The 16,498-nt window shown below is 40.3% G+C and overlaps 1 protein-coding gene across 19 annotated transcripts in view; it reads right to left on the bottom strand.

The window, feature by feature from the left end:
* Positions 1-9,559, bottom strand: part of TCERG1 (transcription elongation regulator 1) — a 52,793-nt gene extending 43,234 nt beyond the window's left edge. For 8 of the 19 annotated variants that reach the window (XM_070465580.1, XM_070465584.1, XM_020872441.2 and 5 more), the window contains exons 1-3: positions 9,452-9,559; positions 3,189-3,414; positions 758-910 (exon numbers count right to left, since the gene is read on the bottom strand). In XM_070465580.1, coding sequence (XP_070321681.1) covers positions 758-910; positions 3,189-3,414; positions 9,452-9,510 — 438 coding nt within the window. In that variant the 5' untranslated portion in view covers positions 9,511-9,559. Of the gene's footprint in view, positions 1-757; positions 911-3,188; positions 3,415-8,722; positions 8,745-9,451 lie in introns of those variants that run through there. The other 11 variants (XM_070465577.1, XM_070465578.1, XM_070465581.1 and 8 more) reach the window with 7 other exon arrangements.
* Positions 9,560-16,498: the final 6,939 nt, after the last annotated feature.

Below are 16,498 nucleotides of genomic sequence, written 5' to 3'. Positions count from 1 at the left end.
CAATAAAGGAGAACCAAGGCTATGTTTGTGCACAGTTAACACAGCAGATCTAAGACCACTATCCCTAGAAAGCCATTGTCCACCATTCCCTAACTGATAGGAATGGCTCAGCTATTCACACAAACAATGAAGTTTATGCTCTATACCTGCCTTCCTTCTGGAAGTCTGGAATTTCGTAAGTGCAAGGCAGATGGTACCAGATATGGGACCAGTCCCCAATGAAAACCCCGATTCCTCAGCTCAGGACAGCGTCCCTGGCAGACAACACTTTATCAGTGTTTTCACAATTCCATGGCACAGGAATTAAACACACTCATGAGACTCCAACTGAAAGGAATCTTGAAAGCTTGTGCTTGGTTTACTCCAGACTACACCCCATGCACCTTTTTTTTCTTTGCTGGTTTTGCTTTGTATCCTTTTTCTATAATTAGTCATAGCTGCAAATACAACTACCTGCTGAGTCCTGTGAGTTCTCCCAATAAACACTAAACCTGAGGGCTGTTAGGGGACCTAAGGTGTGTATTTAAAAACACAGTTTTCAGAATCACAGGCAGACCTAGCAAAGTGCTCCAGCCACCTTATGTCTGTGCAGAAGTCCAATCAAGTGAAACTTTCCAGGAGTCCTGCCCTACCCTGGCTTACTTGAGTTTCATTCTTAACTGGCAAGGATACAGTCATTGATCTCAATCTGCCAAACTCCCAGGTTTTACTCTTCTATCACCAAAAGATAACAAACTAAATACATTTCATAATTTACCTTCCCATCTGGAGTTTTATTTTCAACCCATATCTCCTCAGTAGGAGGCAGTGCTGGAGTACCAGGAGCAGTCACAGGAGGCATTCCTGGTGGAAACATCATACCAGGAGGAGGAGGCATGGTTCCCATGGGTGGAGGCATGAAAGGTGGTCTCTGTTAATTCACAAGAAGTAATGTCACTTGTGTTTATCTTTTTTCCTTCAAATTATTACTAAATTCTACCCAAAAGTAAGGCACTGTAAGAGAAATTAGCTTTATAGTCAATTCAAATACATTTACCTAGGTTGTTGTGTAAGCAAACTTTTTCTGTAATAAAAATGATTACTAAACAGACTAGAAGAATGTCAAGATACCAACAATAGTCATCTCTGGGTTATAGAATTATAGGTGAACAATATAACATTATATTTGCTTTATTATTTATACTTTATATTTATATTTATTTATATTTTATATATATATTATTTATATCATTTAGTATTTATACCTTAACTGCTATTTCATATATTGGGCACTAGATTACTTTCAGAAGAAAAAAACTGATTCTCTTAACACCAGCCACCCAATGCCTCGACAGCTCACATACAACAAGAACCAACAAACTATAAGAAAAATGTTATTTTAAAAATAACAATAACTTAAAAAGAAAAATCAGATATACCTAATCTTTTATTCTCCTTTCCTATAAGAAAAAGATTATTAGCTAGGAAAACATTTATTTCCTAGTTTTCAAATAATAATGTAGCTCACCAAAGATGCTAACATTAGTAAGTTTAAACAATACAGTAAAATAATTATTCACTTTACTTTTGGGAAAAGAATTTAAATGGTATATATTACAATTAAAAAAAAATCTCCTGAAACCATCACTGATTCAACACTATCCCTCATAATTCCTTCAATGATTGCTGACCCAACCCAAGATCCTGAACCAAAGAATTTAACTGTAACTGCAATATCTTACTCACTAAAGTAGAAAAAAGGTCTGCAATTCTGAAAACAGATTTTGAACAGGGATTAAAAGATTTCCTCTATAATCTACACATAACATTAGAACTTAATTACCCAAAGCATCTTAATCTGGATAATGGAATTGACACTATGCTAATAATGTGAAAGTTATTTTATTTTCCTAAAAAAGTTTTCTTTTCCATACTCGTTTTTCTAGATTCAGCTGTCTTTCAAGCATCAATCAACACACAGGCCCATATTCTATAAAATGTCCATTCCAAATATATGCTACACAGTTGTCCGAAAGTCATTTGGATTTATTGTAAAAATCACACAATGATCTATCAAGACCAAAAAAAGCATCACATTAGGAAGTATCCCATCACAACATCTGATATATTTCCATTAGAGGGTTACACTAATTCATTACATTTTATAATATTCTACAAGAAGGTTTAACTCTTAAAGGCACAAAGTAGAGTAAATTCACATGTAACAAGTTATACCACAGTCAACAAGTCAAAAAGTTACTTCGTATTCTAATTCTAAAGAAAATATAAAACAATTTAACAGTTTGTTTAAGAGGGCTGGGAGGAAAGGAGGGACAGGCTGTTCTTCTAGGAAGCCAACAAAATAACTAAGCAAAGTACTAAAATCTGGTGTTTCTGCCATAAATATAATTCTATCAGAGCTAACATCACTTAAATAATACCTCATTATCTCTATTTTTAGTAAGTTCATTTTTGATTATCTAAGCTAACAGAAGGCAGATGATACTACTGTATTTGGTTTCAGAACTGTACAGGCTAAATAAACAGAAAACTCAGAAACAGTCAAAAAGAATATAATCTCAAAAGTAGGTATTTGAGAGTTGATACCTTCATAACTTCACTAAAAAGGGATATATGCTTCAGGTTAAAACACTAGGAAAATTTTCATTTAAGGAAATTTCACAAAAATTCTACTTCTAAAACTGTGACACACTCATATTTTTTTCCTGGGGAAGGAAAAAAATCCAAATACTGTGCTTACAAAATGTGCTTATTGTCACATTCTAGGTTCTACTCTAGGGATCATTCCTGGAAAGAATTCTTCAGGAATATATAGATATATAGAGATATATTTAAACTCACTAGTAACATGTATCATTGAAAACAAACTTCCCTCACTTTACACATAAGCTTTCAAATATCATTTCCCATAAAGAAGATCATTACAGACAACTGTCAGAGATGAAGGCAAGTTAGAACTACCTTATTCAATCCTTATACATACTTTTTCATCACCATATAAATTTCCATTCTGAATTTCCATACTAATTATCATTATCAGTGCTTCTGAAGCAACACATTAATATAAAGATGTTCTCTTTAGTTCTCATTCTCCTATAAACCCAAGAATACAAGTTTTAAAACCAAACTCATCTATATACTACTGACACTAACGCCAACAAAGAAACAGCTATCTCTACATTCTTTACCTGAAGGTGTGGAGGGCCCATAGGTGGAGGAATCCCTCCTGGAGGAGGCATTGGTGGCATATTAGGATCAAAAGGGGGACGTCCAAATGGGGGCCGAGGTGGAGGAGGAGGGCCTCGCATCATACCAAAAGGTGGAGGAGGTCGCATCAGAGGTGGTGGGCCTCGCATCACTGCATTTGGCGGGGGAGCTGGGCCTCGGAACCTCAAGGCCTGCTGTTGAGCCATCCTGTATGGGAAACCAATGAATAAAATGTTCTTTCTCAAAGTAACAAAAATATAGCTACTAAACTCTGATTACATCAAATTTTTAAAGCCCTTAAGAGCAAGCAGAGTTGGAAAATCATCATTTTGTATCACTGTAGCAGAGTGCATCAGCAAGAATGATCAATGGACACCAAATCTAGGAGAAAATGAGGGGGTTATTTGCATGGTCTTAACATACTGGGTGTTCATTGGAAGGGCTGATGCTGAAGCTGAAACTACAACACTTCGGCCACCTCAAGCGAAGAGTTGACTCACTGGAAAAGACCCTGATGCTGGGAGGGATTAGGGGCAGGAGGAGAAGGGGACGACAGAGGATGAGATGGCTGGATGGCATCACCGAGTTTGAGTAAACTCCGGGAGTTGGTGATGGACAGGGAGGCCTGGCGTGCTGCGATTCATGGGGTCGCAAAGAGTCGGACACAACTGAGCGACTGAACTGAACTGAATATATCTTCCCACATGTTTCTTACAATAGAAAGAAGGCTAAACAAAACACTATGCAATAGAGAAACTGATCTAATGCGACTGAGAGGGACACAATACCACCTATTCCAAGCAAGAATGAACCTCAATATAATAATGAGGAGTTATTAGACAAACACAAAATAATGTTCTATTACAAAGGGGGGAGCAGAGGGTATATTCTTCAGAAATGCTGTTATAAGAAGAAGAAAAAAGGAAGGTTGTGGAAATGTTCTAGATTAAAGGAGGCCAAACAGACATGACAATACAGCTGCAACTCTAGACAGGATACAAAACTAGAGGGAAGGAATACAGTAAAGGACATACCGCAGTAACAGACAACACTGGAGCAAAGACAAAAATTGCTGTATCAGTGCAAAGTTACAAAGAGGGTGACCATGCTGTCCGTCAGAGAGGATCACTATTCTCAGAAAATAAGCACTCAAGCATTTAGAGGTAAAGGGCCATGGTGTGTGTGGCCCTTCACCACAAATGGCTCAGAGTAATAGAGAGCACGTATGTGACCAAGCAACAAAGCAGAACAGGTAAAATATTAACATTAAGCACACTATTTTTGTTTTTGCCACTTTTTGGAACCTTGAAACTACTTCTAAATACAAGGTTTTTATAGCAGGGGAGGCTAACAGCTTAAGACATAATTAGCATTCTCATATAGAAGGAAATGCCCTTCTGTACACTGCACCCCACCCCACTCCTCAATCTCTAGCTAAACACCCTTTATTTTCTCCATGGCATTCAAGCAGATAAGCAATATCACAAGATATTCTCTATCTCCTAAGTGCTTTAAAAAAAAAAAAAGTTTTAACTCTTACAAGTGCTTACTGGGCTTTCCAGGTGGTGCTAGTGGTAAAGAACCAGCCTGCCAATGCAGGAGACATAAAAAGATCTGGGTCAAAAAGATCCCCTGATGGAGGAAGTGCTCCAGTATCCTTTCCTGGAGAATCCCATTGACAGAACAGCATGACCTGCTACAGTCCACAGGGTCACAAAAGAGTCAGACACAACTGAAGCAACTTAGCATTCACGCAATCAACGTAACCCTGAAATAGATTTTATCAACCTCATTTTACAGATTAAGGCACAAAAAAGTAAAACAACTTGTCCAAGGCCACACAACTGGTTCAGAATTCAAACACAGGCAAAAGGCTCTTACATACTACACCATGCTCTCTATGTAAGCCCCTTTAGAGCAAGAATTGTCTGTCCTGTTCACCTTTATATCCCCAGCACACAGTTATTTATGCCTGCCCATAGTAGGGCTCAGTAAATATTTGCTGAATGAACCAATGAATATGTAGGTGATACTGTACCTTATAAATAGGGTATGGAGAATCTTATAAAAATCTTTCCTATAATTTTCCATAGTCAATTTACTGAGCACCTATCACAGTCTACCCAGTAGCTACAATAATTCTCTTCATTATAAACATGAAATTTACATTCCAGTGCTCAGGAGAAGATTAACAATTATATCCTCATGTGCATCTGATAATCATTCTGACACTCGCCTCACCAGATTCTTCCAACTTTCCTACATTTTTCAACCCTGTGCTTAAGACTACCCTTTCAACTTCCTCTAAATTTTCCACATTGTAGTTCAATTCTGACATTAAAAAAATCCTAATAAAAGAACCAATTTGCCTTCTAGGAGAGCACTAGGATTGTAAACAAATCCAGAACTACTATACCAAACATATTTCACCAAATCTGCAAATCATCCTACACTCAATGGTAGAAGTATGAGTTAAAAGCAGTGACTGCAGAAACAATAATCAGCCTTTTTCAAATTATACACACTCCCAAAAGGCTGATGTCACTGTTACCGAAGCAATGTCTTAACCTTTGGGACAGGAAAAATCTTCACCAAGGAAAGATATTCCATTTCAGCCTTCAGCTACACATTATTTCTTTCTTTTGAATTTCACACTTTCTAGCTACCACTTGAAGTTAAGTATTTTAGGCTCTAAAACCATGGACAGGGCTCTGCCTTCTGTTTCAGGCTTCTCACATATTTTCCGAGTCTGAACATACTCAGATGTAAGTGAGGGGCAGTGGGGACAGAAATGAAACCTCTCTTTCTCTCTGTTCAATAAAATAATCCCCATGAAACATTTAGGATGGTACCTGGAACACAGTGAACTATTTTAACCATCATTACTTTCATTCTCCCACAAAACCTAGCATAGTGCTCTACCTGAAAAGCTAGATGCTTTCAAATGTCTGCAGTGAAAATGGTAGCAAAATTCACATAATTTCCTCTATCGACAGCCTCAAGTCACCATTTTCTTATATCAGATATGTACAGTACATGTGCGAGCTCTATATGCACTTTATCACAACAACCTTACCTGCAGTGAGGGTTAAAGAAGCTAATGAAGTACTTGGAACAGTGCTCAGCACGTAAATATTAGTTATTGTTGCTGCTACTACAACATCAGTATAGTAACAGTAGTAATCAAAACCATAACCTAGTGACTACTAAAATTACCTTGTTAAACGGTATTAATATTAGTAGCAGTGTTAATATTATTATAATCATTATTAGCAGGCTCTATATAACCTGGCCCTTGCTGATCTCTCTACAGACGCTAGTCCTCTGACCAACTACTTCGTTCCCCTGAAGCCTCTGCACTTGCCCCCTCTGCCTGGCATGCTTTCCCCGGAGCGTCATGTAACAGACTCTCCCATTCTTCAGTTTAAGTGCCAAGTTCTTTCCCACCTTAGTCTCTCCCACCTCCTTTCTATCTCACTACCCAATCTGAGTTTACAACTATAAGGTAAATGCCATGAAAAAAATCTCACTTATTTAGCCTTGTATTACCTATACTCACTAGTATTTTCTCTTTAGTATAGTGATGCCTCCCAGAGCCCAGAAGGCAGGTGTTCAATTACTGTTTTAATGAGAGTGAACCCCAGGTATTTCTTCTATACCAGGCACAGTTACAGGGACATTGTCTGTATTAAATCTTTCAATCATCACAAAAACTCAATGAGATAAGTTCAGCACCGTTTTTACAGAGGAAACCATAGCACAGAAATAGAACTTGTTTCATGTTAGTCAGTGGTAACACCAGAGTATTCTTATTCCCAGTGTACAGTTGAGGAAATTCAGACAAGTACCTTGTCATAAGTCATAAAGCATTAATAAGTAAATAAAGGCCCTGGGTAAAGTATCTTTACCAACATGACTCTAAAAGTTATCTTAATGATCCTTAATCATAAAGATATAGAAAGGTATTTGGATCTCCAAATAAATCCTATTGTAGATTATTTGCATTCCTACCACTTTGGATCTTTATGAAAATAGAAGTGTACAAGCATGAACAGAAATGAAGAAATTTTTTTTTACAAGAACAAATGTATTTCCCTAGAAGTACAATATCTAGATATGCAATCTTCCCAATGGTGAGGACTGCAAATACTTTAGCACAACAGAGCAAAAATTTTTAAATACTGATATATGGGAGGCAAATTATAAAGTAGACTAAATGAAGAGACATAGGTTTTAATCCAGACCCTGCCAATAACTCAGTGACCTTGTGTAAGTCTCTTCACACTTGTAGGCTGATTTCTTCATCTGAAGTCCTTTTTGAAATTTAGATCAATCTTAATTAGCATGGAACCTCCTGGAGGACAAAGGATTTTGGTCCGGTTCAAGACTACTGCCAGCACCTAGATCAGTGACTCTCAAATAGCACACAATAAAAGTGAATACAATAAATGAACAATCTCTTAAAATCTCCTATAACAATTTATTTACAATATACATACCTGAAAACCTTATTCATGAGGCACTATGACGGTGACACACCATGATATATATTCAGAATACAAATACAAAAAATTAAGCCCCAATTTCTGTAATCAGAGGACACAAAAAACTAATTCCTCTTAAACCATGAGAAATGCTAAAATAAAAGTCTGTACCACATGCTGTGGAAGGAATTTCCAACCCTAGACGTTAAGGTATGAAACATTTGCAACAGAACACCTAATTTAAAGCACTATTCAAATCAGTTTTGCAGCAGTGTCTTCACTTACTATTAATAAAATCTAAAAGGCTACTCACTGTAAAACTGAAGAAAGATACTCTCTTAAATGCAAAGTAATGTTTCCAAATCAATCCATAAGACTAGCTTAAGTACCTCTTGAGATCAGAATCAGGAATAACCCTTTCATCACTAATACTAAACGACCCTGGCAATGGACTCTGATCACTTATTATTGAAGTATATACATGGAGTTTAAAAGACTTAAGATCCATCCCTGAAATAAGACTTTATTTCTGCCAAACTAAAAATTTTTGTGACAACTCATCATCTCAAAGACTTGGTTCTCCCCCTCCCCGCCCCGAAAACTTTAGTAACAATACCCAGTTTCCTTATACAATTTTATCTGGAGCTCTACAGACAATGCTAGAATCCTCATAACTTATTCTACTCTTCCTCATTCTCAAAGGATGACAATGGTACAATTCAGAATGGGGGCTAAACATCTGAAATGCCATTTTTTTTTTCCATCCAAGCAGACGTAAAGCTCAGTACCTCGTTTTCCTTAAAAATCACTAAGGATTTTTCTCTCCAAGACAATTAAAAATTCCAGAGGCTGCCCAGAAACCAGGGCGAGAAAGGTCACTGCTGCCGTCCTTAGGGAGACGGCGTGGGCAGACGACTAGAAGGGAGAAGGATAGAAAAGTGCAGGCTCCCAAGCCTGGCTGCCTGCGTTCAAGCCACTTCCTGAAGCCAAGATTCTACCAAAGACACCTGGCTCTACGTCAGTTTCCTCACCTGAAGGATGGGCAAGTCACTTAACCGAAGGTGGCTGTTGCTCCCGGGGCCTGCAAAACGAGAAGAGCAACTACTCCAAAAGGTGGGTATGAGGATCAAAAGAGGAAACACTAAGGAAAGGGCTCTCTGGCTCTCGGAAGCACGAAACAAATGACTGCCGCTATTGTTACTACTCATAAACTCGGGATAAGGGATCAAACGATGAGAAAGGGAGGCCGCGTGAAGTTAAAGGAAAGCAAGCGACGTGGGCAAAAAGGAACCAGGCGGACGCAGGGACACCAAAAGGCGGCGGAGGGCGTGAAGAAGGCCGAGCCAGGGCGCCGAGGAGTTGCCCGCGGCATGGAGGGCTTCAGGGAGGAAAACTGGGCCCGCGGCGGCGCCGAGCCGGGAGTCAGGCTGAGGGCCGCCCAAGCGGAGGCGGACTGCGTCTGAGGCGGGGCCCCAAAGCGGGAACCCCTGGCCCAGCCTGTGAGCCGCAAGCTGCGAAGGGCGCCGGGGCCCCACAAAAACGGAAATGAGGGCCCCGAGAACCCACAGGAGGCCGCGGCCGAGACCCGGCCCGGCTCCCTCATTCAAGCCGCCTTCCCTTCCCCCTTCTCTAACCCCATGCGGTCCCAGCTCTTAGCCGCCGCGCCTCCTCAGCCCACCCTCCACCTCGGCTCTCCGCGCAACAGGCTTAGCCCCTGGGACGCCGGAGTGCCGAGATGTAAGGCGGAGCAGCGCCCTTACCTGAGCTCCCCGGGGTTGAATCGCTCACCGTCTCCCCCGTCCCCGCCACGCTCCGCCATTACAGAAGGCCGCTTTCAGCCACCCGCCGACTGGGCGTCCCCAATTGGCCGGGTGGATCGTCAATCCCGTGAGAGAGAGGCGTTGATAGCGGAGATCTGTGAGGTGATTGGTGAAACTCTCCATCAATCCCCGACCTGAGGGTGGTGTCTGCCTTATTATTGGTGAAAGGGCCCGCCGACTTTAAAAGCGGTATGGAGACAGTCAGTTTATTGGTCGCTCAGAGGCTTTATGGGAAAACGAGACTTTAGCAACGAGGAGCCGCCGGCGCCCTCTCGAGGTAAGCGAAACTAGGTCCTCCCACGTACGGCTAGGCCTGCGGTAGCCACGTGTCTGTCGGCTTCCAGCAAAGCCAATTGTGGGGCCATATTGTCCCAGTACCGGTCATATTGGCTGAGGCCTTGACCAGGTCTATTGAGTGAGCCAATCAAAAATCGACCTGGGTCGCCGGTAAACCAATCACAGAGTTGTAGAAAAGAGCTATTTCCCAGATTTTTAGTATCTAGGGGCCACCAGTTTATACCCGTGTTATTAAATGATACATTACTAACCACAAGAATACCTGTTAAATTGTATCCAATAACTAGTTGCAGGCTGATGAGCGTTACAAATTGCTCTATTAAGTTGGGGGAAGGAAATGTCTTGGCAATTTATAATTTAAACCATACGTCCTTCAATTTTAAAGTATACTTGTGTAAAATTAGCATACCCTAATACCTAGGAGGAATTCTGAACATTTATTAAACTTTTTATTAAAAACAAAAACCTTCAAATACTGGGGTTTCAAAGGCACGATACAGAGGAATTCCACCATTAAGGAACTCAAAATATTAAGCTAATGATAGAGATTTTTTTTACTCAGACCTAGGGACTTTCCAGGTGGCACAGTGGTAAAGAATCTGCCTGGCAGTGCAGAAAATCAAGAGACACGGGTTCAATCCCTGAGTCAGGAAGATACTCTGAGGCAGGAAATAGATCCCACTCCAGTATTCTTGCCTGGAAAATTCCATGGACAGAGGAGCCTGGAGGGCTACAGTCTTTGGGGTTGCAAAAGAGTGAGACAGGACTTAAAGAGTAAACAACAACAAACCGGCTACACCAATCACTGTCCTAATTACTTTCCATATATTATCTGTTTTAGGCCTCCTTTTAAAAAGGCCTTTTAGGATTTGAGTACTATGACCAGCCACAGTTTATAGATGAAACTGAGACACAGAGAAGTAACTTGTCCAAGTTTACATAGCTAATAAATGGCAGAACTGGGCCTTAAACCTGAGATAGTATGGCAGCAAAGCCTCACTGCTAAACACCGTCATCTGAGAAAAACTGAAAACATATATGTACACAAAAACTTGTACACCAATATTCATAGCAGCATAATTCATAATAGCCAATATGTCTGAACAACTGATGAATTGATTTAAAGACGTGGTATATCTATACTTGGAGAAAGAAATGGCAACCCACTCCAGTACTCTTGCCTGGAAAATTTCATGGACTGAGGAGCCTGGTAGGCTACAGTCCATGGGGATGCAAAGATAATTGGACACGACTGAGCAACTTCACCTTCCTTCATGTCTATACAAAGGAACATTATTAAGTCATGAAGAGAATTAAGTACCAATACATGCTACAACACGGATGAACCCTGAAAACATTATGCTAGGTGAAAGAAGCCAGACACCAAAGGCTACATAGTATATGATTCCATTTAATGAAATATCCAGAAAAGGCAAATCCATAGAGACAGAAAGTAGATTTTCAGGAGGCAGGAGTGACTGCTAATTGGTACAGGATTTCCTTTTGGATGATGAAAATGTTCTGAAATTACACAGTGGTGATGATTGTACAATTTGGTGAACATACTAAAACCTATTGAATTTTGTACTTTAAAGGATGGATTTTATTGTATGTGAATTATAGTATTTCAATAAATACCATGCTATACTGAATCCTAGTTAAATACTCAAAATTAATGAAGTATGATAAAATGTGATAAGACCCAAACACAATTCTGATCATAAAATTTGGAGAATGGAAGTATGGTTAAAGTTTCACTAAATACGTAACATTTAAACAAAATGGAGCTTGAATGAGAATGAATGGTTAGATCCCCATTTTCAACATCAGCAAACTCAAATCCTGGCAAACTATTCTGAAAATAATACTTGTACAGATGACCCATGACAGACTAATCCCCACTGCTGGGGGGCAGGGGCAAGGGGACAATCCTCAAAATAGATACCTCATAGAGAGACAGTCACTGGCATTAATAAAAGATGAAAACAAACTGTCAATTTGAATGAATGGAAGAAACTCCTTGGGGAGGGGGCAGATTGACAGCAACTGTATTACAGATCCTAAAACTTAGTATATCAAAGTGAAGTAAGAGACAGTGTTGGCTTAAGACTAATTAATATCATCAGGGCTCTAAGTCCTGGCTATGAAGTCTGATTTTGAATTCAGAAGATAATTCATTTGTCCATTTGGCAAACCCATTCATTTGCCCATCTGACAAACATTTCATGAACACCTATTGTGTGCCAGGGATTATCATGGTTGCTAAAGACACTGTCCATGGAGTACATAGTCTAGAAGGGAAAGCAGATAAGCCAAATATAAGACAGTAAAAATTGCTGTGACTGACCATGATGAGACTTTTAGCTAAGACAATGACAGCAAGACTGGAGAAGAGGGGACAGGTTCAGGAGCCATTTTTTTTCCAATTAGAAGTTCATTTAATTAAAGTTGGTCAAAGATCAGAGAGATGAAATGTTGCAAATATATCAAAGATAAGCTCTAAACAAATGGTCAAGTATAATTGTGAATTTGTAATCTTTTGTAGATTCATCCTTATTACATGTAAGTCTAAAAATAGAACTTTTCAGAAAAATATTTTTTAAACAGAACGGAATCACCACAAGGAGGTCACAGATATGATAGCAAAAAAAAAAAAAGACTTTAGAAACTTTTAATTATTTGTTCACTTTTCTGCAAACATTTTTGTGGGTAACCCTTGCTTGAAATCCACTGTCCCTGGTGGCTCAGATGGTAAAAAAAAAAAAAAAAAAAAAAAACCTACCTGCAGTGCAGGAGATTCAAGTTCAACCCCTGGGTTGGCAAGATCCCCTGGAGGAGGAAATGGCAACCCACTCCAGTATTCTTGCCTGCAGAATTCCATGGACAAGGATCACTGCAACTTCTCTGTCCTAACCTGTCTAGGTTTGAATCCTGGATCCACCTTTTACCAGCTGTGTAATTTGGGACAATTTATTTCCAGTCTTTGTGCCTAAGTTTCCTCTTTCTTGAAATGAAAATAATAAGTACATCTCCACAAAGAGTTTATGTGAGGGTTAGATGAATGTAAGCCCATTTAAAATGTTTAGAACAGGGCTTAGAGTAAGTGCTCAATAAACATTAGCCATTACCATTTTTATAAATATACTTTTTATTCTTATTATTTGATCTCTTCTTACTGTCTTTCTTAGGTGTCCATGTCTGAATCTTTGTCTCTGTTTTACCTGGTTCTCTCTGTTGCTTAAACTGCTCCAATTTTCTCCTTGGTTATCTAAATTCACTTAGCTAAGTAATAAACAGGGCCTTCCCAGGTGACTCAGCGGTAAAGAATCCACCTGGATCAGGAAGATCCCCTGGAGAAGGAAATGGCAAACCACACCAGTCCTCTTGCATGGGAAATCCCTGGACAGAGGAGCCTGGTGGGCTATAAGCCATAGAGTCACAAAGACTAAGCAACTAAAGAACAACAACAAAGTAATAAATACAAACTATTAGTCTGATGTCCAATTCATAATGCATATGTCTGGTAAAAATAACCAATATAAATTGAAACTGAAAATCCCTGCCATTGCATGTGGTTAAAGGTCGTTTTGACCAAAACTTTACTGAAGATCAAATCTTAAAGTGCAAATCTGTAAAATTTGACCAAGGAATCTTAGACCTGGTAGAAATAATAGTCATTGAAGAAACCTCACACAAACAATATAAGTGGTAAAATCTGATGCAGACAGAACTTCTGGATGACTCAATTCTTCACTTTGAAGAATTCTGTAAATTTATTTTTTCATTTCACTTTGGAATTTAAATGGAGAATTAATTCTGTCAAAAATAACTTCAGTAAATTAAAAAAAAAACTAATAGTGAAGCAAATGGAAAAATCTTATCTAATATAGAAAACTATTCCAGAAATGTATTGGTGTTTGGGGGTGATTATTTACTGGAGTTTATTATACACTGGATTTTTCTTCCTGAAAATGCTTTCTCGATGAACATATAACAGTGTTGGTATAATTTTGATTCAATGTCAAAATGCCATCAGGAGAACTCCCCTGGTGGCCCATAGCTTAGAATCCATGCTCCCAATGCAGGGGGCTTGGGTTGCATCCCTTATCAGAGAACTAGAGCCTGAGTGCTGAAACGAAAAGATCCTGAATGCCCCAACTAAGGATTCCACGTGCCCCAACTAAAGACTGAAGATCCAGCATGCTGCAGCTATGAACAGCACCGCTAAATAAATAAATAAAATGCCATTGGTATCCAAAGAGTTAGGGTCAGGATGAGGGTATGGATCAAAGGGCATGTGTGTGCGTATTCAGGTGCACATGTGTGTACAAGAGAGGTTTGGGAAAAGCAAAAGGTAACGTGGTCTCCTAATGAGAACACATGTCGAATATCCCCCCATGCTATGAGTAATCTCCTGTTAACCTAACTGATGGGCCAGAGATACAGTAGTGCACAGGCATCAGGGTCAGGTAGACTTGGGTTGAAAGAGGGTTCCAGCAGTCACAAGCTGTCACCCTGCAAAAGTCACCACCTCCCAAGCTTCAGCGTCCTCCTCTGAAAGAATGAATGTCAACAGTACTAACCTTGTGAGTGTTATCAGGAGGAACCCCTGAGACAATGCCCCTGGCAGGCCCCTGACTCGCAGCCTTGCTCTCAGAATGGATGCTAGCCACCATTATTTGTGAGTCTTCTACTTTTGCTCTTGAAGTTACTCATCCAGCTGGCAGTCAGTGAGATCAGTAACTTCTGAACCGGGACTTTTTCATATCATATTTCTTTACTCCCTGCCACCCCCAGCCCAGTTTCCAGGACCCCAGCATAATGCCATGTTTTATCATATGATCCCAGTGATTTTTAGCTGTATGTTGAGTGCCTATTACAGAAAGAGACACAAAAGGGGAGAAAGAAAGGGGGCTGGGGGTTGGGGCAGAGACATATGGGGTGCATCAAAGGGCCGCCAGACAGCTGGTGAGCAGGGAAAGACTCCTGGGTGCTAGGTCTTAATTAGCTGACAGGTGGGTCAAGGCTTGGAAGAGGTGGAAAACAGTATGTTGTTTACTCCCAGAATGAGAGGCTGCCCCAGGCCAGGTTTCCTTACACTCCACTCCTCCTGGCCACTTCACCTTGCAAAGCCCTGGGCCAAGGGAAGAGGAGCTTTGCAGAACAGATTTGAGAATTACAACTTCCAAGAAAGGCTCTGAGCCACTTTGCCCTCAGCTCGCACTCCACTTCCTCCGGTCACATTTTACCCGACACTAAAATACAGCTGGGAAAGACATCTTGGTGCCCTCACAGTCGCTGTGGCTTCCTCAAGCCACGGCCTGCTCTCTCTTTGATGAGCCTGCGGGGCTGTAATTCTCATCACCTGACATTTATGGGAGGCGGCGTATTAGCAAGAGGCTTTACAGCCATTTTTATGAGGGCTGCCTCCCTGAGACCTGTCAGGTATAATCACCCAGGCCAAGCAGAAGGAAAGAGCAAAGACACGCAAGTAATGACTCTGGGCCCCTAGCCCACAGAGCGCCCACAACGGAGCCCACAGGTGCCACATTTCTTCTGTCGTGTGTCACGGCTGATTGGTTTGCCCTCCTAGCCCTGGCAGCTGTCAATCATCCTCTGCCACCTCCAACTCATCAGCAGGTCCTGAAGCTGCAAATCCCAAAGGCACCTCCTGTCCATCCATTTCTGCCCATCGCCACGGCACCGCTCTGGTCCAGCCTGCCTCCCACACAGTTCCCGCCTAGCTCTGCCTCCTACTTTAAGATTAAAAAAAATTTTTTAAGGTTTTATTGAATTTGTTACAATATTGCTTCTGTTCTATGTTTTGGTTTTTTAGCCCTGAGGCATATGGGATTTTAGCTCCCCTCCAGGGATCAACCCACATCCCCTGCATTGGAAGATAAAGTCTTAACCACTGGACCACAAGGGAAGTCACATGCCTCCTAATCTTGTCCCCTGTCCCTAACTTACTTGATCTACACAGGAGACAGAGTGATCCTCTAGATGTTTACTTCTTTCCTGTACGTACCTTGTAAACTTTCTGATATGAGTACTGCTACTCCAGCTTTCATTTGATTTCTATTTGCATGAAATACCTTCTCCCATCTCCTTACTTGCAGTCTGTAAGTAGCCCTAGGTCTGAGGTAGGTCTCTTGTAGACAGCATGTATTTGGGTCTTGTTTTTGTATCCACCCAGCCAGCCTATGTCTTTTCGTTCGTGCATTTAATCCATTTATATTTAAGGTAATTATCAATATGTATGATCCTATTACCATTTTATTTTTTGGTCTGTAAAGCTTTTGATTTCTCCATCAAATTTGAACAGAGTTTTGCTAGGTAGAATAGTCTTGGTTGTAGGTTCTTCCCTTTCATTACTTTAAATATATCATCCCACTCCCTTCTGGTTTGCAGAGTTTCTGTTGCAAAATCAGCTGAGACCCTTATGGGAGTTCCCTTGTATGTTATTTGTCATTTTTCCTTTGTTGCTTTTAATATTTTATCTTTGTCTTTTTATCAGTTTGATTACTGTGTGTCTTGGTGTGTTCCTCCTTTGGTTTATTCTTCCTGGAACTCTCTGCAGTTTCTGGATATGGTTGACTATTTCCTTTCCTGTATTAGGAAAGTTTTCAGCTATTATCTCTTCAAATATTTTCTCAGGTTCTTTCTCTCTCTCTCTCTGGGACCCTACAA

The sequence above is a fragment of the Odocoileus virginianus genome, chromosome 3, assembly GCF_023699985.2.
Source record: "Odocoileus virginianus isolate 20LAN1187 ecotype Illinois chromosome 3, Ovbor_1.2, whole genome shotgun sequence".
NCBI lineage: Eukaryota > Metazoa > Chordata > Mammalia > Artiodactyla > Cervidae > Odocoileus > Odocoileus virginianus.
This window is presented reverse-complemented; position numbering and strand designations above follow the sequence as displayed.